General features: G+C 37.8%; 1 protein-coding gene across 12 annotated transcripts in view; it reads left to right on the top strand.

Annotated features, from left to right (window-relative positions):
• IFT25 (intraflagellar transport 25) overlaps nucleotides 1-22,819 on the top strand; it is a 36,829-nt gene extending 14,010 nt beyond the window's left edge. For 5 of the 12 annotated variants that reach the window (XM_079943715.1, XM_079943713.1, XM_079943711.1 and 2 more), the window contains exons 2-7: nucleotides 640-710; nucleotides 1,408-1,520; nucleotides 14,359-14,465; nucleotides 16,088-16,156; nucleotides 18,346-18,389; nucleotides 20,481-20,779. In XM_079943715.1, coding sequence (XP_079799841.1) covers nucleotides 1,423-1,520; nucleotides 14,359-14,465; nucleotides 16,088-16,156; nucleotides 18,346-18,389; nucleotides 20,481-20,594 — 432 coding nt within the window. In that variant the 5' untranslated portion in view covers nucleotides 640-710; nucleotides 1,408-1,422 and the 3' untranslated portion in view covers nucleotides 20,595-20,779. Of the gene's footprint in view, nucleotides 1-639; nucleotides 711-1,407; nucleotides 1,521-14,358; nucleotides 14,466-16,087; nucleotides 16,157-18,345; nucleotides 18,390-19,593; nucleotides 20,451-20,480; nucleotides 20,780-22,704 lie in introns of those variants that run through there. The other 7 variants (XM_079943707.1, XM_079943716.1, XM_079943717.1 and 4 more) reach the window with 3 other exon arrangements.
• Nucleotides 22,820-27,087: the final 4,268 nt, after the last annotated feature.

Raw genomic sequence — 27,087 nt, 5'->3', positions numbered from 1 at the left:
CAGACCTAAATATCCATCATTAGAGAAATGGAGAAATACCTTACAGCAGTTAAAATGAATAAAGTAGATTTACATGTATCAACATAGTAAAATCTTGAAAACATAATATTGAATGAAAAAAGCAAGTAGCAAGGGGTATATATACTGTGAAAACATCTAAGTTTTAAAAGAACAGTACATATTGATACATATATGGTAAAAGTATAAAACTATAGTCAGGGACTTCCCTGGCTGTCCAGTGGTTAAGACTCTGCACTTCCGCTGCAGTGGGTGGGTTCAATCCCTGGTTGGGGAACTAAAATCCCACATGCTGCGTGACTTGGCCAATAAATAAATAAATAAAAATATAGGAAGTTTATTCACCAATTTCAGAATAGCTGTTACCACTGGGCAAGGAAGAGAATAAGGACAGTAAGGGGCTACTTATTTCTTAAAAAAAAAAAGTACCTATGGAAAAATGTTAACATCAAATCTGGGAAGTCAGTACACAGCTGTTTAGTAAGTGTAATATTCGCTCTACCTTGTTTGTTTATTTGAAATAGTTTTTTTTTTTTTAAGTTAGACTGGGGCTAGGCTATGAGGTGTATTAGAAGCCTTTCTTCCTTTTCCAAACACTCTTCATCTTTTAATTCTTTATAGATACAGCTTTCCCCATCACTTTGCATCTATATTTTGGTTTGTGCCTTATCACCAGTAGATCAAGGAGAAGGGTGAGTTCTGATGTAATCTTCTATGGTCTTCCTTGTGTCTTACCCTCCAGGGTTCATAGTAGAGCTCAACAATATCTTTTCATATGCTTTTTATCAGACTTAAAATATTACTCTCCAACAGAAATGTGTTTAAGTTCATGAACCAAGTGACTGATTTAGACTTTAAAAATAAGTGAAAAGTTATCTTCTCTCATTTCACATTTCTGCTCAAAAAAATATACCGATCATAAAGTATTTTTTAAGATTTAAATAATATTGCTTGCTATTTCAATTGATTAGTGTATGGATAAATAGTTACAAAGCGTCTGTTTTTATACTCTTCATTTTTTAAAATTTCTGAATTATAACTGTATAAACACTTTTTAAAAACTTACCTACTAAGTCATGTCACTCTAGCGTATTAACTGTTTCCATATAATTGTTGAGGGTTTTAATTTTAGAAACAGAAAAATTATGTTGGTGTCAGGGACTTCTTTTGTGGAGTAGAGGAGTGCAAATACTCATATCTCACAGATTATCCCTGGGAGAGGTCAGAAGTTTACCTAAGTAAATATGTTAAGAGTCCCTCCCACTTGTTGAATAATTTGGTTGGTAAGCTTTGTGCTAGGCAACAGGCTTTCTCTCTTTTCCTTTGCTCAAGATAAAATTCAGAGAATAAAAAGGTTGCTTTTGTTGTTTTGTTTTGTTTTCCTTGCAGGTTAAATACTTTAAGATGAGAAACATTGATGTTTGTTTGAGCTCTGAAGGGACTGAAGTGATTTTAGCTACATCAAGTGATGAAAAACACCCACCTGAAAATATAATTGATGGGTAAGAGTTACTGTTCTTTCTTCCTTAAAGTCTTAATATTAAGTCAGTGAACCCCCTGAGTACTGAGATTATGTGTTTTACAACAACTAGCACTGTTAAACATAGTTTAATAAATGTCTAGTGAACTAAATTACCTGACTACCCACTTTAGTACCATCCCTGGAGCTAATTCAGTTGTGTATATTTAGGGTTTTGATCCTTTTTTAAAAAAATTTCTTTATTTAATTTCTTTATTTTTGGCTGTGTTGGGTCTTCATTGCTGCGCGCGGGCTTTCTCTAGTTGTGACGAGCGGGGGCTACTCTTAGTTGCGGTGCACAGGCTTCTCATTGCGGTGGCTTCTCTCATTACGGAGCACGGTCTCTAGGTGTGTGGGCTTCAGTAGTTGTGGCACGCGGGTTCAGTAGTTGTGTGTGGGCTCTAGAGCACAGGCTCAGTAGTTGTGGTGCACGGGCTTAGTTGCTCCACGGCATGTGGGATCTTCCCTGACCAGGGCTCGAGCCTATGTACCCTGCATTGGCAGGTGGATTCTTAACCACTGTGCCAACAGGGAAGTCCCTGATCCTTTTCTTTATGAATTCCTAAACTGAACTTTTTAGAAAAATAGTTTTTAAAGATGTGGTCTAACAAGGCAAAACTTCAAACAACAGCTACCTCATTTTATGGAAGTATACATTTTAATATCTGGTTATAGTTTTATTCCAAGCTTTTCTTGGTAAATAGGAATATAAACAGTATGACTTACTATGTACTGACTATTTTCTTTCTGGTCTAAGCAACATCTTTGCTGAACTGAATGCTTCACTTCTTGCTATCCACCTGCATTGTTTGGTTCTCAGCTTCTTGATATCATTCCAGTCACCACTCTTCACTGTGCTAGAGCTTATTCTAGGTAGGGATAGATATCATTCTCAGACTTTTAAATTCCAGGAAAAAAGTAGTTAATGGAAGAACTTCTTTTTTAAAAAAATTGAGGTATGTGGGACTTACCTGGTGGTCCAGTGGTTAAGACTCTACACTTCCGTTACAGGGGGCGTGGGTTCAATCCCTGGTTGGGGAAGTAAGTTCCCGCATGCCGCAGCCAAAAAATTTTTTTTAAAAATTGAAGTATAGTTGCTTTACTTTAGTACCATTCCTGGAGCTAATTCAGTTGTGTATATTTAGGGTTTTGATCCTTTTTTTTTTTTAATTTCTTTATTTAATTTCTTTATTTTTGGCTGTGTTGGGTCTTCATTGCTGCACGCGGGCTTTCTTAAATATTATGTAAGTTTCAGGTGTACACTGTAGCAATACACAATTTTTAAAGGTTATACTCCATTTATAGTTATTATAAAATATTGGCTATAATTCCTGTGTTATATAATATATCCTTGTAGCTTAATTATTTTATACATAGTAGTTTGTACCTCTTAGTCCCCCCAGCCCTATCTTGCCCCTCTCCACTTCCCTCTCCCCACTAGTTTTTTCCCCTTATCTGTAAGTCTCTTTCTTTTTTATTATATTCACTAGTTTTATTTTTTAGATTCTGCATATAAGTGGTATACAGTATTTGTCTTTCTCTGTCTGACTTATTTCATTAAACAGATACCCTCCAAGTCCACCCAAGAAAAACTCCTTTTTTAATAGTTCTGGCAATTTTATTACCCTCCTGAATTCTCTTTCTTGGTATTTGTACAGTGATCTGAGTTTGACTCATAGAATCATATAATTTTAGAGCTGGAAGGACTTATGAGTTCATCTTATTGAAACCTTTCATTTAGACTTGTGGTAAGAGAGATCTAAAGAGGTCAGGTACTAGTTTTAACTATTGAAGGCAGAGCCAATTGTAACATAGATCTCGTGGCTCTTTGTGTTCTATTGTGAGGTCCATGTATCTGTATAAAATTCTAGCAATTGGACCTGTTCCTTTAAGCCCAGTTCTTACCTCCTCTCTGACTGACATCTGTCCCTTTCCCTCAGGTAGGATAGTTTCCCTTTTTGGTGGGCTCCAGTAGAATTTGATATATATACCTCTATTATCTTATTTATTCCTTTATTATATAATTATTTATTTTTAATGTATGTCTCCCCTCTCAACTGGAAATTTCTAGAAGTCAGAGACTATGACTTCATCTTTGACTCAACAGTGTCTTAAAATATTTGTGGAGTAGCTTGTGAATTAGACCATCAAAGATTAGTCATACATACACTCAAACGTGTACACATATACATACATACATACATGTATGCATCTGTTAATATATATTTGCATAGGGCTTTATAGTTTTATAGATGTTATGTCATTTGACCCTCAAAGTAAGCTTGGGGAGTAAGAGGCCAAAAAAAAGTATTTTCACCCTCATTATAAAGATGATGAAAAAAATGATTAGAGGTAAAATGACTTACTCAAAATCATACAGATAAGCAAGTGTCAGAATCAAAACTAACACTCATGTCTTCTAACTCCCAGTTTCTAAAACTTAAGGTTTGAATAAAAAACTTAATATATGTGCCTCTTAATCCTTCTTAGTTTTTTATTTCCTGAAATTCAGGTAATAGTTATTTATCTCACTCTGCCTTAGAGTAGAGATATAAATGTGGGAACTGCTATGAGGATCACAGACCTATAGAGATGTACCTTAAATCATTTGCCAGAAATAGAAATCTTTCCAAAAATACTCCTTGTCTTTGATTGGAGATAAATCAAATTTTCAAGGCAAGATCAATTTACCTTACACCCTTTTGGTGACTTTTCTTTCAAGGGAATATGTTTATAGATCATTAAAATTGGCTGTTATATGTAACATAATACTTTAGACTTTATCAGTCCATACTAATGAATAAGTACATAATATTTTTTAGATTAGACCAAAACCCTTAATACAGAAAACTGTATGGAGTAAAGTAGTTACTGACCCGATAAACTGAACAGAGCACATCAGAGACTTTTAATTCATATGCATTTCCAACAAACGCAATTAGATTTTATATAGTAGATAGTAAAATTTATTCTTTGCTCATAAGTTGATTTATCTAAATGGAAATAACAATAGAATTATTTGGAGAAAACAGTGCTATAAATTTGCCCCTAATGGATAGTGCTCCCAATTCTCAATTTCCTCAGAAATAGAGTTTTAAAAAGTGATTATATTTCTACTTCCTCTTGACTCTACTTTTGACCCCTGGTATTTAACATGTCAGTGAAAAAGGAGAAAAATTTTACACACAAAAAAAAATGAGTTAGAAAAAGTAGAAGAGAGAGAGAGTTGGTTCCTTTGGCATAATGTAAAAGAATGAGAGATTTACAGTTAAAATTCCTGGGTAAGTGAACTATGTGTGTTACTTTGGGCTAAGAATATATGTGTTATTCTTTGAGCCTCAGTTTCCTGGTCTGAAAAGTGGGGATAATACCACCTTCCCTGACTACCTCAGAGTTGTGAAAGAATTACATGACTTTTTTTATTATCACATGAGATGATAGATGTTGAACAGTCAATGGCTATAAGGCCTTGTTTTAAGGAAACTACTATTTTGATGACTTCATTTTACTTAATTATAGGAATTCAGTTATTTTAAAATCCAAGTGCATCTCTATATATCTTTATGTTATTACTTTGATCATGTTCATTAAAAGCACCCAAGAAAAAACATAGAGCAAGTAAAAATTGTTTAATTTATTTAAATAAATAAAATTTTAAACCATATAAATATAAATAAAAAGAAATTGTGAAATAGTAAGCATAGTATAAAAAAATCAAGAATTGCGAGTTAGAGACCTGGATTCTGTTTTTTTCTTTTTTGTAACACCTTTATTGACATATTATTCTCATACCATAAAATTCAACCATTTAAGATATACAATTCAGTGGCTTCTAGCATATTCAGAGTTATGCAGCCATTTGCACAATCCATTTCAGCACCCCAAAAAGAAACCTCACACACTTTCATTGTCATCCCCTATCCCCATGAGCCCTAGATAACCACAGATCTACTTTCTGTCCCTACAGATTTGCTTATCCAGACATTCATATCAATAGAATAACACATATGTTGTCTTTGGACTGCCTTCCTTCACTTACATGTTTTCAAGGCTCATCCATGTTGTAGTATGTTATCAGTGCTCCATTCATTTTTATTGCCAAATAATTTCATTGTATGTATATGGCAAATTTTATTTACCCATTCATCAATTGATGGATATCGGAATTGTTTCTACTTTTTGGCTGAATTTTCCCCAGTTTTATTAAAGAATACCAACTCACAGATCCAAGGAACTCAGCAAACCCCAAGCAGGATGAATAACAGGCCATATTATAGCCAAACTGCTGAAAAACAAAGATAGAGAAAAAAATTTTTAAACAACTGGAGCAAAAAAATACATTACATACAGGGGTACAGTGGTACCAGTGACAGCCAACTTTGCATCACAAGCAATGGAATTCAGGTGACAATGGAATCATATCTTTAAAATGCTGGAGAAAAAAGAGAAACAAACAAATAAACCTGTCAACCCAGAATTCTGTGTCTAGTTAAAATATCACTAAAAAATATAAGATATAAGAAAGACTTTTCACTTACCACAAACAGACTTGCATCACAGGAAATGCTAAAGAAAGTTCTGCAGGTTGAAATGATAAAATACTAGATAGAAATTCAAACATTCAGGAAGAAAGTAAGTGCATTGGAAATGGTAAATATTTCAGTAAATATAAAAGACTATCTTTTCTTTTAATAATTTTTTAAAAATTTTTTGTGGTATGCGGGCCTCTCACCACTGCGGCCTCTCCCATTGTGGAGCACAGGCTCCGGACGCGCAGGCCCAGCGGCCACGGCTCACGGGCCCAGCCGCTCCGCGGCACGTGGGATCCTCCCGTACCGGGGCACGAACCTGCACCCCTGCATCAGCAGGCGGACTCTCAACCACTGCACCACCAGAGAAGCCCTCTTTTAATAATTTTGAAAGACAGCTAACCACTTAATGGCAAAAAACATTTTGTATTGTGGGATTTATTATATATGTGTGTATAAAATATATTAAAACAATGGCACAAAAGTGGAGTTCAGTGCAAATTGACTGTCATGAGGTTTGATAACCTTGAGAGCAGCCACTAAAAATAAGAGGTATAGTTAAATAACTAATAAAGGAATTAAGCAGCATTAAAACTTTTGTTGATTCACTCAAAAGTAGATAGGAAAGGAGGGAATTCCCTGGTGGTCCAGTGGGTAAGACCCCACGCTCCCAATACAGGGGGCCTGGGTTCGATCCCTGGTAGGGGAACTAGATCCCGCATGTGTGCTGCAACTAAGAGTTCACATGCTGCAACAAAGAATTCTGCATGCCGCACCTAAGAAGTCTGCATGCTTCAACTATAAGCCCACGTGCTGCAACTAAGAGCCGGTGCAACCAAAATAAATAAATAAATATATATATATTTTAAAGTAGGTAGGAAAGGAGAAATGGTACAAGAAAAAATAGATGGGAGGGACAAATAAAAATGAATAGCAAGACTTAAACCCAACCATATCAATAATTATATTAAATGCCAGTATTCTAAACACTTCAATTAAATGGCAGAGAGGGTTATACTGGGTAAAAATGAAAGACCCAAGTATATGGTGTCTGCAAGAGATGTACTTTAAATATAAAGTCATGAATAGTTTGAAAATAAAAGGATGAAAAAGATTCGCCCTATCAATAGTAAGCATGAGAAGGTGGCTGTGGCTATAGTCATATCAGACAAAGTAAAATATAAGATAAGGAGTATTTCCAGATATAAAGGGGACATTTTATAATGTTAAAATATCAATTCCTCAAGAAGAAATAACAATCTAAATGTACGTTGACCTCATAATCGTTATTAAAAATACATAAAGCAAAAACTGACAGATGGGAACTTCCCTGGTAGTCTAGTAGCTAAGACTCCACGCTCCCAGTTCAGGGGGCCCGGGTTTTATCCCTCGTCAGGGAACTAGATCCCACATGCTGCAACTGAGTGTTCACAAGCCACAACTAAAGATCCCACATGCCACAACTAAGATCCCGCATGCCGCAACTAAAGATCCCGCATGCCACAACTAAAGATTCCACATGCCACAACTAAAGATTCTGCATGCCACAACTAAAAGATCCCGCATGCCACAACTAAGGATCCTGCATGCCACAACAAAGACCTGGCACAGCCAAATAAATAAATATTCTGACTTCCCTGGTGGCACAGTGGTTAAGAATCCACCTGCCAACACAGGGGACATGGGTTCGATCCCTGGTCAGGAAGATCCCACATGCCGCAGAGCTACTGAGCCCCTGTGCCACCACTACTGAGCCCACACACCGCAACTACTGAAGCCTGTGTGCCCTAGAGACCGTGCGCCACAAGTACTGAGCCCATGTGCTGCAACTGCTGAAGCCCACGTGCCTAGAGCTGACGCGGAGCAACAAGAGAAGCCACTGCAATGAGAAGCCCACGCACCACAATGAAGAGTAGACCCTGCTCGCCGCAACTAGAGAAAGCCCACACGCAGCAACAAAGACACAACACAGCCCCCCCCCAAAAAAAAAAAGAATGTTTTAAAACCAATAATTAGGGCTTCCCTGGTGGCGCAGTGGTTGGGGGTCCACCTGCCAATGCAGGGGACGCTGGTTCGTGTCCCAGTCCAGTAGGATCCCACGTGCCGCGGAGCGGCTAGGCCCATGAGCCATGGCCACTGAGCCTGCGCATCCGGAACCTGTGCTCTACAACGGGAGAGGCCACAACAGTGAGAGACCCGCGTACCGCAAACAAAACAAAACAACAAAAAACAATAATTAAATTTCTCCCTTAGGAAGCTAGATAACAAAGAACAAATTTTACCAAAAGAAAGTAGAGGACAATAAATGACAAAGGTAAGAGCAGAAATCAATGAAATAGAAAATAGACAGAAAAAATTATCAAAGCCAAAAGTTGACTATGTGAAAAGGTTTATAAAAGTTATAAACCTCTAGCAAGACTGACTAAAATAAAAAGGGAAAATGCAAGTTACTAGTACCAGAAATGAAAGAAGCAATATCACTACAGATTGTAAAACAATAGTAAGTCAGTATCAAGAACAGATTTAGGCTAATCAATTTGACAATTTAGATGAAATGGACAGATTCCTTGAAAAACTCAACCTATAAAAATGACACAAGATGAAATTTAATAATTTGAATAGTTTATATCAATTGTAGAAATTATGTAAAATATTTAGAGAAAAAATAGTACCAGTCTTTTAGAAACCCTTTCAAAAATAGAGGAGAAACATTTCCCAGATTGTTTTATGAGAACAGCATAACCCTGATACCAAAGCCTGACAAAGACTTCACAAGAAAGGACAATTAAAGAACAGTATCCTTTGTAAACATAGACCCAAAAAACCTTATAAATTGAATTCAGCTAATGGAGTTTATCATAAGAATGCAAGATTGGCATATTCACCACATTATCACAGGAATACAGATTGAGTGTAATTTACCATATTGCCAGAACAAGGGAGAAAAAAAATATGATCATTCCAAAAAATCATTTGACAAAATTCAGCATCCATTCATGATAACAACTCTCAAAAAATTAAAAAGAGAAGGGAATTTTCTGTTTGATAAAGGCATCTACTGAAAATTTTCAGCTTAATGATGAAATAATAAATGCTTTCCCAATAGAGCAAATGAGTATATATAACAAAACAGAAACAGACTCACAGATATAGAAAACAAACTCATGGATATCAGTGGGGAGAGGGAAATGGGGAGGGGCAAGATAGGGGTATGAGATTAAGAGATACAAACTACTACATACAAAATAGATAAGCAACAAAGATATATTGTACAGCAGCGGTCCCCAGCCTTTTTGGCACTAGGGACCAGTTTTGTGAAAGACAATTTTTCCACGGACCAGGGGGTGGGGGTGGGGTGGTTCAGGCAGTAACACAAGCGATGGGGAGTGGCAGGTGAAGCTCCACTCACTTGACCACTGCTCACCTCCTGCTGGGCGGCCTGGTTCCTAAAAGGCTGCAGACCAGTACTGGTCCGTGGTCCAGGGGTTGGGGACCCCTGTTATACAACACAGGGAAATATAACCATTATTTTGTAATAACCTTAAATGGAGTATAATCTATAAAAGTAGTGAATCACTGTGCTGTACACCTGAAACTAATATAATATTGTAAATCAACTATGTTCGGTTAAAAAAAAATGCTTCCCCTCCAGTATTGGAAACAAATCAAGGATGTTTGTTCTCACCATTTCTATTCAGTATTGTCCTAGAGGTCTTAAACAATGCAATAAGGCAAGAAAAGACATAGAAGTCATAAAGATTGGAAAGAGAGCAAAATTATCTTTGTTCAGTATAGTATGATATCACTTACGCGTGGAATCTAAAAGACACAACAAACTAATGAATATAACAAAAAATGAAGCAGACTTACAGATCTAGGGAACAAACTAGTGTTTACCAGTGGGGAGAGGAGAGGGGGAAACTATTGGGTGTAAGATAGGCTCAAGGATGTATTGTACAACATGGGGAATATAGCCAATATTTTGTAATAACTGTAAATGCAAAGTAACCTTTAAAATTATATAAAATTAAAAAAAATTTTTTTAAGAAAATTAGTAGACATAATGAGGATAATGATCAAAATGCACCCTTGTGGTATTTCCCCAAAGAGCCTTCCCCTTCCAGATGGCAACAAGGAAAAATAAGCTTTGGAATGAGTCCTCTTTACATATCTTGTAACCAAGTAGCCTTTTGAACTATTCATAATATTTATTTGAGTTTCAATTTCTCCAGGTGTGTGTGTGTGTGTGTGTGTGTGTGTGTGTGTATAAAGCAAGAGCTATTGGCCACTAAAAAATATTGCCTTTGTTCGCAGATTATGTGAATCTACACAACCCTAAGGAATCTGCAAAAAACTGCTAGAGCTAATAAGTAAATTTAGCGAGGTCAATACACAAAAATCAATTGTATTACTATATACTAGTAGGAAGCATTTAGAAAATGAAATTTTAAAAAATTCCAATTACATTAGCATTTAAGACGTGAAATAGTTAAAAATAAATTTAATAAGACATGCAAGACCTTTACACTCAAAACTATAAAACGTTGCTGAGAGAAATGAAAGAACTAAGTAAATGAAAAGATATACTACATTCATGATTGGAAAACTCAATATTGTTACAGTGGCTGTTTCTCCCTTAAATGACCTATAGATTCAGTAAATCTCGATAGACTTTTACATAGAAATTAACAAGTTGATTCTGAAATGTGTATGGAAATGCAAACTAATCTTGTCAGACTAATTTTGAAAAGAAGAAATCTTAAATTATCTGATTTCAAGATTTAAAATAAATACACAGTAATCAAAACAACATGGCATTTTTGTAAAGATAGATCTATATAGATCAGTGGAACAGACTAGAGAGCCCAGAAATAGACCCACACACATAAAGTCAATTACTTTTTGACAAAAGGCTAAGGATACAGAAACAGATCAATGGAATAAAATGGAGGGGCAGAAGTACATACACCCATAGACAGTTCATTAATTTTAGGAAAAGACACTTAGGTGATTCAATAGGAAAAGGAAAGTCTTTTTCTTTTTTTTTTTTTGGCAGCATTGGGTCTCCATTGCTGTGTGCAGGCTTTCTCTAGCCGTGGTGAGCAGGGGCTACTCTTCATTGTGGTACACTGTCTTCGCATTGTGGTGGCTTCTCGTTGCGGAACACGGACTTTAGGTGCATGGGCTTCAGTAGTTGCAGCACACGGGCTCAGTAGTTATGGCATGTGGGCTCTAGGGCGCACGGGCTTTAATAGTTGTGGTGCACAGGCTCAGTAGTTGGGCTTAGTTGCTCCGCGGCATGTGGGATCTTCCTGGACCAGGGATCAAACCCGTGGCCCCTGCATTGGCAGTCAGATTCTTAGCCACTGCGCCACCAGGGAAGTCCAAGGAAAGTCTTTTTAACGTGGTGCTGGAATGACTGAATAAACATGTGGATTAAAAAAAACCCTCAACCCCTGCCTCATACTAAACACAAAAATTAATTCAATATGGATAATAGAACTCAATTCAAAGCTAAAATAATTAAGTTTCTAAAAGAAAATACAAGAAAGTACTTTTGTGACAATGAAGTAGGCAAAGGTTTTTTAATAAAGACACAGGGCTTCCCTGATGGTGCAGTGGTTAAGAATCCTCCTGCCAATGCAGGGGACATGGGTTCGAGCCCTGGTCCGGGAAGATCCCACATGCCGTGGAGCAACTAAGCCCTTGCACCACAACTGCTGAGCCTGCACTCTAGAGCCCGCGAGCCACAACTACTGAAGCCTGCACACCTAGAGCCCATGATCGGCAACAAGAGAAGCCACCGCAGTGAGAAGCCTGCACACTGCAATGAAGAGAGTAGCCCCCACTCACCGCATCTAGAGGAAGACCACGCACAGCAATGAAGACCCAACGCAGCCAAAAATAAAGAGAGGGAGGGAGGAAGGAAGGAAGGCAGGCACAAAAATTACTAAGCATAAATGAAAAGAGTAATAAAACTGGACTTCACCAAAAATAAAACTAATACTCATTGAAAGACACAATTAAGGGCTTCCCTGGTGGCGCAGTGGTTGAGAGTCCACCTGCCGATGCAGGGGACGCGGGTTTGTGCCCCGGTCCGGGAGGATCCCACATGCCGCGGAGTGGCTGGGCCCGTGGGCCATAGCCGCTGAGGCTGTGCGTCCGGAGCCTGTGCTCCGCAACGGGAGAGGCCACAACAGTGAGAGGCCCGCATACCGCAAAAAAAAAAAAAAAAAATTTTTTTTAATAAATTTATTATTTATTTTTGGCTGTGTTGCATCTTCATTGCTGTGCGGGCTTTCTCTAGTTGTGGCGAGCAGGGGTTACTCTTCGATGCAGTGCACGGGCTTCTCCATGCGGTGGGTTCTCTTGTTGTGGAGCGTGGGCTCTAGGTGCATGGGCTTCAGTAGTTGTGGCGCACGGGCTCAGTAATTGTGGTTCGTGGACTCTAGAGCACAGGCTCAGCAGTTGTGGCACACGGGCTTAGTTGCTGTGTCGCATGTGGGATCTTTCTGGGCAAGGGCTCGAACCCATGTCCCCTGCATTGGCAGGCAGATTCTTAACCACTGCACCACCAGGGACGTCCAAAAGAGCTTTTTTAAAAATGAGAAAATACTTAACAGACACTTCACGAAAGAAAATATATGAATGGCCAAAAACACATGAAAAAGGGCTTAGAATAATTTGTCATCAGGGAAATGCAAATTAATAACATAGTCAGATACCATTTCACATCCACTAGAATGGCTAAAAAGCCTAACAACAGCAAATGTTGTCAAGGATGTGGAGCAACTAGAACTCCATCACATTTCTGTTAGGAATGGAAAATGGCACAACCACTTTGGAAGTCTGACATCATCTTATAGAATTAAACATACCTTTACCTTATGACTCAGCAATTTCACTCCTAGTAATTATCCAAGAGAAATGAAAACATATCCACAAAAACACCTGTACAAGAATGTTTATAGAAGTTTTACTCACAATAGTAAAAAATTGGAAGCAATTCAAATATTCAACAAAAATATCAAACAAAAAATGAATAAACAAACTATAGCATAGTCTATGGTGATAGGAATCAGAGCAGTGGTTGCATAAGGGAGGTTGTTTGGAGGGAAGAGAAGGGAAGTTTCTAGAGTGATGGAAATGTTCTTTATCTTGATTAGGGTATTGGTTACCTTTGCGATATTGGTTACATAAGCATATACATTTATCAAAACTGAATTGCACTTAAGAGAAATTCCACTGTAGGTAAATTTTACCTCCAAAAGAGAAAGAAAAACCTTATATAATTAAAATAGAAGTGATTATTTCTGTAGTCAATACTATATATGTGTGTGTGTGTCTAGGTATATATGTAATTTTTCATAGTATATGACCAACATTGAGTGCATGTTTTAATTTTTTTCAACAAACATCTGTTGTGTATCTGCTGTGGGTCAGCCATTGTGATAGTTGCTGGGGATATAAAGGTGACTAAGAGAAAGTGGCTGGACTTATAGAGGGTGTAGTTGGAGCAATAAAAACACAAGAGGAAAGTGCTAATGTAAAAATGGATGCTGTGTGTGAGGTGAGTGCAAAGGAGGGAGAAAGTTATTGTGATTTGTTGGGGTTGGAGAGATGTGACCAAAAAGTGAATAAACTTTTGCACGGGAAGAAGGGCTTTTTTAGGTCAAGAGAACCTCATGAACTAAGGCACAGAGGCATGAGCCTACATGACGTGTTTGCAGAATTTTAATTGGTCCAACGTGACTACAATAATGGGAGATGATATCACGATGGGGGACGATATACTTAATGATGGGACCAGATCGTACAGGGTCATAAAATGCCATACTAAGGAGTTTAGATTCATAAGCAGTAAGGGGTCACTGCTTTTAGGCAAGAGTGACATCAATTCCATTTTTTTAAAAATGTATCTGGTAGTAGTAAAGAATTATTAAAGTTGGGGAGAGATTAGAGGCAGAATGAACAGTTAGAAAGGGGTTGTGGGACTTCCCTGGTGGTCCAGTGGTTAAGACTCTGTGCTCCCAACGCAGGAGGCCCAGGTTCGATCCCTGGTCAGGGAACTAGATCCCGCATGCCACAAGTAAAGATCCCATGTGCCACAACTAAGACCCGGTGCAGCCAAATAAATAAATAAATATTAAAAAAAAAAAAGAAAGAAAGAAAGGGGTTGCAAGAATCCGGTGGTCGTTTATTTTTTTAAATAGTTATTCACTAGAATTTTGTGATTAAACATTTCTAAACATTTGGCTGTTTTTTTCTCTTTTTCTTTAAAATTAACAATAGAAATCCAGAAACATTTTGGACCACCACAGGAATGTTTCCCCAAGAGTTCATTATTTGTTTTCACAAACATGTAAGGATTGAAAGGCTTTTAATCCAGAGTTACTTTGGTAAGCATGATATTTTCATTTCACTTCATTTCATTAATTTTCATCATCTTCAGTTTTTTCATAGGCAGAAGGCACATATGTAAACTTTTGGCAAAACACTGATTTTTTTTTTACCGCATGGAATCCAGTTTTCTTGCTGGGGTTGATGGGTGGGGAGTATGGGTTAACTGCCTTGAGCACAGTTAGCCTCTCTGAAACTGCAAATTTGAAACCCTTCCAAAGCACATAATAATTTCCATGCAATTTACTACGTGAAAGCCTTTGGCAAAAGACCGTGTTATGAATGTAAGAAGCCAGCTTGCCAGAACACTAGGTTTCTTGACATCTTTATTCCAGATTCTTTTGGCTAAGGGTTCTCTGTCAAATTTTTTCTGACAATCTGATAATCCTGATTATTTGCATTTGATAATTTTGATTCTTTTATTAATAATGGCATTTTCTGAGGGATTCAGGAAGACTATCTCCCACGGGAACATCATCCTAATCCTGTCTTATGTTTATTTAAGGATAAAGTATGTCAGACAAAATCATGGCAGGAAACAGGATATACCCCAGATGACTCAAATGAAGAGACATTATTGATGGGACTACTTACAGAATTATGGCCTGGGTTAAGGGAACAACTAGGGATGGTGAGACACCCAGAAAGTGGCTACAGCAGTAAGCCATTACCTCCCCTGGGCCAAAGGAAGGAAATAGTATTGCTGGAGCCCAGTAAGTGCTGGAGCCCATGCATAAGAGCCTGCCCAACAGGAGCTGTAACCAATGAACGGACATAACAACTGTCAGACACGGCACTGAAATGGGAAGGGCGCGGAGAAAATACAACCTGATGTCACTTCCCCACTGCTCTTCAGTTTCCTTCCAGTGCCTCCAGTTGGCCAAATCCAACCAGTAGTCAGTGGGCAAGTGAGCCCAGGTGATGCAGTCCCCAGGGGTCCTCCCCACAGGGCACAGAACACAGAAGGGGAAGAATGGATTTGGGGTGAAGGGAACTGATTTAGGGGTAAAGGAAAAAAACAGTGCAGAAGGAAGATGACTGCATTTTCTCTTCTGTCATTAATTGCGAAGGCTCTGGAGTCAGACCTAAAGTCTGAATTCCAGTTCTAGCACTTACTAGCTCTATATCATTGAACACTTCACCTGGCTTCTCTAAGTTGCCTGATTTCTTTAAGCCTGTTTCCTCATCAGTAAAGTAAGTTAATAATACCTTTCTCCTAAGATTGAAGTCAAGAGTCAATGAATATGTCTGACTCATAGTAGTTTCTCCATAAAGTTTTATGATCAAGACCACTAATGGTATTATTTACCAGTGTACAAAAAAACAAAAGCACAAAACAAAAATCTAGATAATTCCAAATGCAGAAAGGCCCTACTAGCTTTGTGTTGTATGCTTGCAAACACTTGTAAGATTACAGTTACACAGTCTGCATTTTACTGTAGGGACTTACGGAAAAACGGAGTGAGTGAGTGATTTTCAGAACATGTTGTTCCTGATCCCAGTACTTTGTGCAGTCCCACCAATGCCTGACGGTCTCAGACAAAGGAAAAAAGGAATACAGGGACAGCAACATAGAATTAGATAGATATTAACACTTTATTTTGTTTCTTTACAATGTCAGTACGGACCTTGAGGATTGAAAAGAGCACTTCTAAAGAGCCAGTTGATTTTGAGCAGTGGATTGAAAGAGGTATGTGCTGTTTCACCAACATTGTTCTGATCATGAAGAAGTAGAGAATTGTCCTTTACTCTGTATTTCCAACTGGGCTGCATTTTGGTGAAAAAAGATGACTTGAATGATACTTGTGACATACATATATATATATTTAAAAGGACCCTAGGTACCTTCTCCCCTATAAAGCTAGTGACCAGTCTTTCCTCCCACAAACCACCCCCAAGAGGTGACTAGGAACATTGAATGTTGAGGCTCAGGACTCAAGGAGACGAGGCATAGTAAAGAGAGTGAGTGAGACACGGAGTAGAAAACAAGGGATTTAAGTGGAAGCGTACATATTGAGTGGTGGGAACTCCAGCCTCCTTCCTGTGCTCTGCTCAGCAACCAGGAATATAGCCCCAGCCAGGAGATTGGAGGATTCATCTTTGGAGAAACTGAATGGTCCCAGAAGATCTATGGATACTGACACAGGCTAGCTCATTCCTGGTCACCCTGTCAAAGTCCAGTAGTCAACGAGTCTGGCTCATGCACGTTTTTCAAATGATCTATTCATGAGTAACAGAAGCCAAAAATCACCAGACATATGATGAAGGCCTTAAAACCTCAATATAATCAAGCCTTTAGCTCTAATTCCAATCTATAGGAAAAGGGGATAGAGAACAAATTAAATGAAACCACGAGGAGGCAATATGAGAAAATGAGGGACATTTACAGGACAACTGACCTGCTCTCTTCAGTAAGTCAATGGTGTGGGAAAAAAATGTGTGTGGGAGAGAAAGCAGTTCAAGATTAAAAGAGACTTAATTCTGATTTGAATAAACCAACTATAAAAAGACAGTTAGGGGGACAATGGGGAAATTTGAATATGGACTGGATATTAAAGCATTGTTTATTGTAATATGATAATGGCATTGTAGTTATATAAGAAAATATTCTTATTTAGAGATAGATAACCAAATATATAAAGGTGAAATGTAATTATGTCTTAGACTTTCTTTAAAATACCTTAGCAAAAAAAATTAGATAAATCAAGTATGGTGAAATTTTAGTAATTGCAAATTCAAGATTATGGGTATATATAGGAGTTATATCCTGTCTTTTTTATGTATGTTTGAGATTTTCCAATTTTTCATAATTTAAAAAAATGAAGCAAATGAAAGAAGAGGTTATTATTAACTTCTAGTAGAGGAGGAGTTGTCTAAGAAAGAAAATGTGTCACAATTTATTACTTATTTCAGCAGTAAATAATGTTTAGATAGATAATAGTATAACCATCAAGTATTGATTTCAAAATTGAGAGGATGGCAGGAGGGAAAATTTGCAGGAGGAGGAGGAAGAGGATATTGGTCCAAGAGACATAAATTTTACCTACCATAATATAAAGTCAGTAAAAAATTGATAAATCAAGAAAAGGAGTATAAAACATAATTCCAGGAAAAACAGCTTAAAGTGTTGAAAACATTTGCCTTTAGGGAGCAGGACTGGAGGAAAAGGGGTCAAGCAGGGAATTACTATTTTTCATTACTTCAGAGAAAGGTTAGGAAACAGAAAGTCATACATAATCTTACTTCCCAGAAACTTCCCTTTTTGTACTACATGCCTTTTAAAATTATGTACACTATTTTGATACAAACAAAATTAATTTCTAAATAATGTCGACATTATTACAGCAATTAAATATTTCATGTTTCCTAAAGAATGTTTGATGTGATTAACTCATGACCAAATAAGATAATCTGTCCTAAAATTACGCAATTAAAGGTTTTCTAAAGCTGGACACCAGAAAAGATCAATTCATGGGTGGCATAACTCAGCATCATAGTGAAAATTCATTGTGAGAAACTGAGCCCTAGTCTGTACCCATGAGAATGGTAAGATGGCTCCTTTCAGGCCTGCAATTACTCTTAGTAACTTGATCCTTAAAAAGGACTTTCACATTTTATCAATTCTTCACTTTATATTCCTTTACTGTAATTTACATTTACTTTTATTTATACTCACTAGAGATATTTTATAGCTCATAGTTTATCTTTCATACCTTTTATATCAAATATCTCTATTTTTATATTGAATTTTAACCCCCAAACACTGGTAAATCTGGTCTGACTATAGTTTACCAGATATCGTGTGTTGCTGAATATAAATTTCAATATGTCCTCATGCATTTTGAGCCCTACCTCAATTCTGTTGAATTTGTGTTTTAGATCTGGTACATACAGAGGGGCAGCTTCAAAATGAAGAAATTATGGTAAGTAACTATACTTTGAAGAGATAAACATTATCTTTAGCCAGCACAGCATATTTAAATTTTACACCTAACTCCATAGTCATAAAGTTAATAAATACCCTCATAATATTATAGGTTCTGTGTCTCATCAACCAATAGAGACGGTTATTCTCAATAATGTATGACAGCATAATAATAATATGACAGCAAGGATAGAACAGAATTCACTTGTTTTTGTTTTATTTTGTTTATTCATTTATTTTGAAGTATGTACTTGCTTTCCTTTCACTTGATTCTGTAGGCCTTATAGAATAGGAATCAAAAAAGGTTGAGATGCCAAAATCGGATGTTAATTTAAGTATAAAAGGACAAGGGAGATTCAGATAAGGGAACTGGAGCATAGGATCAGCAACAAATAAGCCAAAGAGAGATGAGGTGAAAAGAGAGCCAGCAGTTTCCAACAACATTCCATTGGGCTTTGCTTGTCAAGTGGAATGAATGCCCATTGATGAGGAAGCTGCTGCCTCATCAGGAGTTTCTCTGTTCCTGCTAGTTTGTCAGGCCCTGGTTTTACACAAACACAAAAAGCCAAACAACTGTGAATATGTGTTTTTTAGGTAGTAGTGTTTATTTAACTAAGGTGTCTCTAAATAAGGGTTAAAGAGATACCTTGTCCATTAGGTTTCCTTCTTCACAACTTACTGGCAGCTGCTGTGAAATCGGTGTTTCAAATGATTCTCTAGGAGTTTTTGAATCCTGTTAATTATCTTCTCTACCACCTAAGTGTGCCCAATGACTGGGGAGGCCAGTGGGGACCAGAAAAATGATTAATTAGACTGAATTTTATCTTCCTGTTTTTCTCCATCTTTATTAATGGGTTATGGTTAGTAAGCCTCTGCTGAGTATTTTGTTTCAGGACTCACTGTGGATCAGGGAGGGTTGCAGCATCATAGAGCATTTGGAGAAAAGTAAGGGGGAATGGAAGGCTGTAAATCACCCAAAGTTTAGTACCCTCTCACAACAGCTTTTACTATACTTATTTTCTTCTAGTTGTTAACCAAATGCATTACATAGTTATAATAGTATGTATGAAAAAATTTGTATCTTTTAAAAATTTAATATTGTATCAAAAGCTTCATAATTATAATTTTAAAATTAAATGTATGCAGATAGATGTTAACTGATTTCCTTTTTCCTCTCTCTGTCATTATAACTAATACTACAGGGGACATCTTATGCCTGTTCCTGCTACCACAATGTTCACCTTTTTAATTATTTTCTAAAATTAAATTTCAAGGAATGGAATTACTGGGTCCATGGGTATAGACATATTTAGAGCTTCTTATATATACTGCCAAATTGCTTTTCAGAGACTTTTTTTACATTTTTATATAAATGTAAAAGTATAATAATATTTAGGGTAGTGTATTCTGAGGCATCATCCAACAAATGAAATCTCTTATTATGAAAAATACTTCAGAAAAACACTTTAAAAAAATTAATCAGGGCTTCCCTGGTGGCACATGGTTAAGATCCGCCTGCCAGCGCAGGGGACACAGGTTCGAGCCCTGGTCCAGGAAGATCCCACATACCACAGAGCAGCTAAGCCCGTGTGCCACAATTATTGCGCCTGCACTCTAGAGCCTGTGAGCCACAACTACTGAGCCCTTGTGCCACAACTACTGAAGCCCGTGTGCCTAGAGCCCGTGTTCTGCAACAAGAGAAGCCACAGCAATGAGAAGCCTGCACACCGCAACAAAGAGTAGCCCCCACTCGCCGCAACTAGAGAAAGCCCATGTGCAGCAACAAAGACCCAATGCAGCCAAAAATAAATAAATAAAATAAATTACTTTAAAAAAAATTAATCAGAATTGTACAGTGCAATTTTTAGCTCCACCTGCTATTCTTCCTCAAACCAAGGCTGATATTTGGCTGCTACATATCAGAATAACTGTACTATTACATGTGGCTGGCTTCTCTTCTGAACATTATATCTTATGAGTCATTATATATTTAGAATATTATTCTTGCATCAAACACTTTCTTCTGCTAACTTCTTGTTTAACAGTTAACTAGAATTCTAAATCATCTATATTGATTTTTCCCCTACAGGTACATGATGGCCACGCCACTTACTTGAGATTCATTATTGTATCAGCCTTTGATCATTTTGCATCTGTGCATAGTGTTTCTGCAGAGGGAATAGCAGTCTCAAATCTGTCTTAATAATTATAACAAAATACTCTTGCACTATTTTTTAACAATATATTTATTTAAACATGAAGTTGTTATTATTAAAGGTATTTGTATCAATCTGTTTCAGTTTTTATTTATTTTCTCTTCAACATTTTGTAGGAATTTGGTTCATCAGACAGCAGTGACGGCCACCGTGTAGGTCATAAGAAAACTTTTGCTTTGGTATACAGCTTAATCAAGGACGTGACTATACATGAAAACAACTGATAATACATTGTGTCCCCACAGTATCTAACATAGTACTCTTCAGATATCAGTGCATTAATTTTTAAATTTATTGATTGATTAATGCAAAGGGCTAAGGGAGCAATATGGAAAATAAACAGTGTACGAGTTCAAAAAAGAGAAAGTATTTATGGGATGGTTTCTTTGAGGTCATGGAACTTGAACTGGGCCCTGTAGGACAAATCATTTTATTTTTTTCTCTTTATTTTATTTTGTTTTGATTTCAAGACCTCAGAGAAGAGTTAGGAAACATATAATCTTACTTCCCAGAGACAACCATTATTGATATTATTTGATTTTCTTTATATTTTTGGGAAGGAAAGGAACAAGATAGGACAGATTCAGGTGGGGATATAAGACTTCTCTGAACATATTATACAACTTGAATTTGAAAACATAAATAAATAATATAGCCAAAAGTTAAAGAGCAATTCCAAAATGTTGAAAACAACAGAAATGCATGAACCTAACTCTGTTACAATTGATAAACCCACAGGAAAAAAAAAATGGCATTAGAATATAGTATTTTATCTATGCAGTCTATGTTAGTCTCTTTTTTTATTTTTTATTTTTTTTTATTTTTGGCTGTGTTGGGTCCTCGTTTCTGTGCGAGGGCGTTCTCTAGTTGCGGCAAGTGGGGGCCACTCTTAATCGCGGTGCGCGGGTATGTTAGTTTCTTATAGCTGCTGTAATGAAGTACCACAAACTTGGTAGCTTAAAACAATAGAAATCTATTCTCTCAGTTCTGGAGGCTAGAAGTTGGAAATCAAGGTATTGGCAGGGTTTGTTCCTATCAGAGTTCTGAGGGAGAATGTGTTCCATGCCTTTCTTTTAGCTTCTGGTGTTTCTGGCAGTCCTTGGCATTCCGTGACTTGTGGCACCATAGCCCCAGTTTATGCCTCCATCGTCATATGGCATTCTTTCTGTGTTTCTCCACATCATCTTCCCTCAATGCATATTCTGTGTCTTCTCCTCTTCTTATAAGGACACTGTCATATTGAATTAAAGGTGCACCCTACTCCAGTATTATCTCATCTTAACTAATTACATCTGCAATGATCCTGTTTCCAAGTAAGGTTGCATTCACAGGTACCAGGGGTTAAGATTTCATCATATCTTTTGGGAGATGCAGTTCAAGCCACAACACAGTCTTAGTGAAATATATATGTGATAGTTAATTTTATGTATCATATTGACTGGGTCACAGTGCCCAGATATTTGTTCAGACATTATTCTGGATGTTTCTGTGTAGGTATCTTTGAGATGACAGTAACATTGGTGGACATTGAGTAAAGCAGACTGCCCTCCATAATGTGGGTGAGCCATATCCATCAGTTGAAGACCTTAGTAGAACAAAGACTGACCTCCCCTGGGCAAGAAAGAATTCTGCCAGCAGATGGGCCTTCAGACTTGTATTGCAACATCAGCTCTTCCCTGGGTCACTGACCAACCCTACAAATTTTGGATTTGCCAGCTTTCTTGTTATCACATGATACTTTCTTACCAGTCTCAGCATTCTAAAAAAGTAGCAAAAGAGGGACAGCCACAAAGTGCCAACACTTTGAGTCTCTGCTTGTATCATATTTGCTATTGTCCTGTTTCCCAAATCATGTTATATGGCCAAGCCCAGAGTCAGAACAAGAGGGGTCTACCCAAGGGAATGGATATAAGGAGGTGTGACTAAATTGGGAGTGGGGAGGAAGTGGTAGCCACTACTGCTAGAATCTACTACAATTAAACATGGTGCCTCCTGATATGATGCAATATGAAGCATATAGACCAACCTATGAAGTGCTCTTGCCAAAATTACTGAGCCTGAATCAAATCAAGTTCTAGAGTTATCTTTCACTTTCAGGAAGTTCAAGAGAGAGAGGAACAAGTAAAATGACACCACAAGGAAGCAAATAGACTTGTAGCCATTAATGCAGCTCAGTGAAACGCCCAGATCTGTGCCTTCTCTGCCCATGGTAAGATATACTTCCTGGCCTTCTTTGGGTAGGGCCATGAGACCAATTCTGGCCAATGAGATGAAGGGTAGTTGAATTCCAGGCTGAGCATTTAATTGCCTTCAAGAGACCCTTCAAAGCTCTTTTCTCTCTCCCACAATGACCAGCAATGTTATTCTCCACAGTAACTACTTCATCATTCTAGGTCTGGGAGTGAGACTGATGATAACAGGTAGCAGAGGTCCCAGTCAATCTGAGGTACACATAGAAGGAGAAATAAAGCTTCATTGTTTTTTTTTTTGTGTGTGTGTGTTTTGGCCATGTGCGGGATCTTAGTTCCCCAACCAGGGATCAAACCTGGGCCCCCTGCAGTGGAAGTGCAGAGTCCTAATCACTGGACCACTGGGGAATTCCCAAGTCACTGATACTTTGGAGCTGCTTGTTACCCCAGCATAACCTGGCCTATCCTGGCTGATATACAGACAAATCTAGAATATGGCTTATCCTACAGGACAAGTGACCTGGTTTCTTCAACAAGTCAGTGGCATGAAAAATGCTAATTAATTAAGGAAGGGGATCCACTCTAGATTCAGAGAGATGTAAGAGCCCCAGAAAGCACATACTACGTGTGGATTTTAATTGGATGCTGGTTTGAGCAAACGAACCGAAAAAAAGACATTTTAAAGATAATTGGGGAAATCTGCTTATGGACTGGGTTTTATTGTTCATTTTGCTAGGTGTGATACTGGCATTAAGCTTATCTAAGAAAAGGCCCATATTTTTCGAGATGCATTTAGAAGTATGTAGGGTAAAATAACATGGTATTTGGGATTTGCTTTAAAATACTTGAACATATTTTTTTAAAGGAAAAAGTGTTCGTTGAAGTAAATATAACAATAAATTGTTGGACCCAGGTTATGGATATATGGGGCTTCATTGTACTAGTCTTTCTACTTTAATGTATGCTTGAAATTCTTCATAATAGATAAATAACAATAAATAATGCTACAGAGGATATCTCTGTGCATAAATCTTTGCCTACCCCTCAGATGATTTTTTTTTTTTTTTGGCCATGCTGTGGCATGTGGGATCTTAGTTCCCCAACCAGGTATCGAACCCATGCCCCCTGCAATGGAAGCACAGAGCCTTAACCACTGAACCACCAGGGAAGTCCCGCCGATGATTTTTTTAGAAGAGATTCCCAGAAGGGAATTAGACAAAGTTAGGAACAGTTTTAAGGCTTTTGATACTTTCTGATAATTTGCTTAACAAGATTTGTTGCACAAATTTACTTACTCTCAGAAACGTAAGTTTTAAATAAATGGAGGAGAGTAGAAAAGCTACTTCAAGAGTAACGTTGATGCCATCAAAGATATGAAGGTGAGTACTCTCATAAAACGTATTTAGGGAGTGATGAATACATACGTCTGACTAGGGCAAAGGAGAAGACTAAAACCAGACATTGCAGCCAGACCAGAAAGAGCCTTTAATGCTTTCAGATATTTTCCCATAATGCTGGAGCCATTTAAGGTTTTTGAAAAGGAAGGTGACTTAGAGCAATTGTGTTCATGTTCAATAAAATCAAACACTGAGGATTTTCCTTTCGCCAGCTTCCTAAACTGGAATGTCAGTAATTCTTCATTTAAGAAACACTGTGTTAATTTGTATGGAAACACAAAAGACCCCGAATAGCCAAAGCAATATTGAGAAAGAAAAACGGTGCTGGAGGAATCAGGCTCCCGGACTTCAGAATATACTACAAAGCTACAGTAATCAAGACAGTATGGTACTGACACAAAAACAGAAATATAGATCAATGAACCAGGATAGAAAGCCCAGAGATAAATCCACACACATATGGTCACCTTATCTTTGATAAAGGAGGCAAGAATATACAGTGGAGAAAAGACAGCCTCTTCAATAAGTGGTGCTGGGAAAACTGGACAGCTACAGGTAAAAGAATGAAATTAGAGCACTCTTGAACACCATACACAAAAATAAACTCAAAATGGATTAAAGACATAAATGTAAGGCCAGACACTATAAAACTCTTAGAGGAAAACATAGGCAGAACACTCTATGACATAAGTCACAGCAAGATCCTTTTTGACCCACCTCCTGGAGAAATGGAAATAAAAACAAAAATAAATGGGACCTAATGAAACTTAAAAGCTTTTGCACAGCAAAGGAAAACATAAACAAGACGAAAAGACAACCCTCAGAATGGGAGAAAATACTTGCAAATGAAACAATTGACAAAGGATTAATCTCCAAAATAAACAAGAAGCTCATGCAGCTCAATATCAAAAAAACAAACAACCCAATCCAAAAATGGGCAGAAGACCTAAATAGACATTTCTCCAAGGAAGATATCCAGATTGCCAACAAACACATGAAAGAATGCTCAACATCACTAATCATTAGAGAAATGCAGATCAAAACTACAATGAGGCATCACCTCACACCAGTCAGAATGGCCATATCAAAAAATCTACAAACAATAAATGCTGGAGAGGGTGTGGAGAAAAGGGAACCCTCTTGTACTGTTGGTGGGAATGTAAATTGATACAGCCACTATGGAGAACAGTATGGAGCTTCCTTAGAAAACTAAACATAGAACTACCATATGACCCAGCAATCCCACTACTGGGCATATACCCTAAGAAAACCATAATTCAGAAAGAGTCATGTACCACAATGTTCATTGCAGCTCTATTTACAATAGCCAGGACATGGAAGCAATCTAAGTGTCCATCGACAGATGAATGGATAAAGAAAATGTGGCACATATATACAATGGAATATTAGTCAGCCATAAAAAGAAACAAAATTGAGTGATTTGTAGTGAGGTGGATGGACCTAGATTCTGTCATACAGAGTGAAGTAAGTGAAGTCAGAAAGAGAAAAACAAATACCGTATGCTAACACATACATATGGAATCTAAAAAAAAAAAAAAGTTATGAAGAACCTAGGGGTAGGACAGGAATAAAGATGCAGACATAGAGAATGGACTTGACGACACGGGGAGGGGGAAGGGTAAGCTGGGACGAAGTGAGAGAGTGGCATGGACTTATATACACTACCAAATGTAAAATAGATAGCTAGTGGGAAGCAACCACATAGCACAGGGAGATCAGCTCAGTGCTCTGTGACCACCTAGAGGGGTGAGATAGGGAGGGTGGGAGGGAGACCCAAAAGGGAGGAGATATGGGGATTATATGTATATGTGTGTGTGTGTGTGTGTGTGTGTGTGTGTGTGTGTGTGTGTGTATAGCTGATTCACTTTGTTATAAAGCAGAAACTAACCATTGTAAAGCAATTATACTCCAATAAAGATGTTAAAAAAATAACAACAACAAAAAAAAAATACTGTGTTAGACTGTGTTAGGCTTACAGATTGCTGGAAAGGATTTTCAGAGGTTATCTGATTGATCTCTTTGGCACAAGCCTAGTAAATTATCTTTAAGTCTTTTTCTGTGTCTCTCTCTTCTGTGAATGCAGAGAAGTTGTTCTCAGTGCAGTGCTTGTAATACCACATTATGATATTTGAAAACAGCATCCTTTCACCTTCATTTTCCTAGGCTTTAAAAACTCATTTTCACTTGATAAAACCACTCTAAGTCTCAAGCAATAGATATAATAATATGTGGCTTTACCTTTTGTTTTTCACTGCTGAACCCATCATCTTTTTAAAGTCTCATTTGTCCCCAGTTGGCTTGCTTCTATCCCCCTCATTTGGCCTTGTCTCCACCTGCCCACCAACTCCTGACTGCGATTCAGACATTTGTGGGGTTTTTTTTAATTTATTTTTTTGGCTGTGTCGGGTCTTAGTTGCGGCATGCGGGATCATTGTTGCGGCACGTGGGCTTCTCTCTAGTTGTGGCATGTGGGTTTTCTCTCTCTAGTTGTGGCGCACGGGCTCCAGAGCTAGTGGGCTCTGTAGTTTGAGGTGTGGGGCTCTCTGGCTGAGGCGCCTGAGCTCAGTAGTTGTGGTGCACAGGCTTAGTTGCCCCACAGCATGTAGGATCTTATTTCCCTGACCAGGGATCGAACCTGCTTCCCCTGCTTTGGAAGGCGGATTCTTTACCACTGTACCACCAGGGAACTCCTGATTCAGACCTTTGAGTTTGCTGTTTCCTCTGCCTGAAAAGCTCTTTCCTTAGGTATCTATACAGCTAGCTTCCTCATTTATTTCAGATCCTTACTCAAAATCTTCTTCTCAGTGAGGCCTTCCTCACAAATTACGGAGCCTCCCTACCCTCACCACCAGATTCCCACCCCCAACCCTGCC

The sequence above is a fragment of the Stenella coeruleoalba genome (genome assembly GCF_951394435.1).
Source record: "Stenella coeruleoalba genome assembly, chromosome: 1".
NCBI lineage: Eukaryota > Metazoa > Chordata > Mammalia > Artiodactyla > Delphinidae > Stenella > Stenella coeruleoalba.
This window is presented reverse-complemented; position numbering and strand designations above follow the sequence as displayed.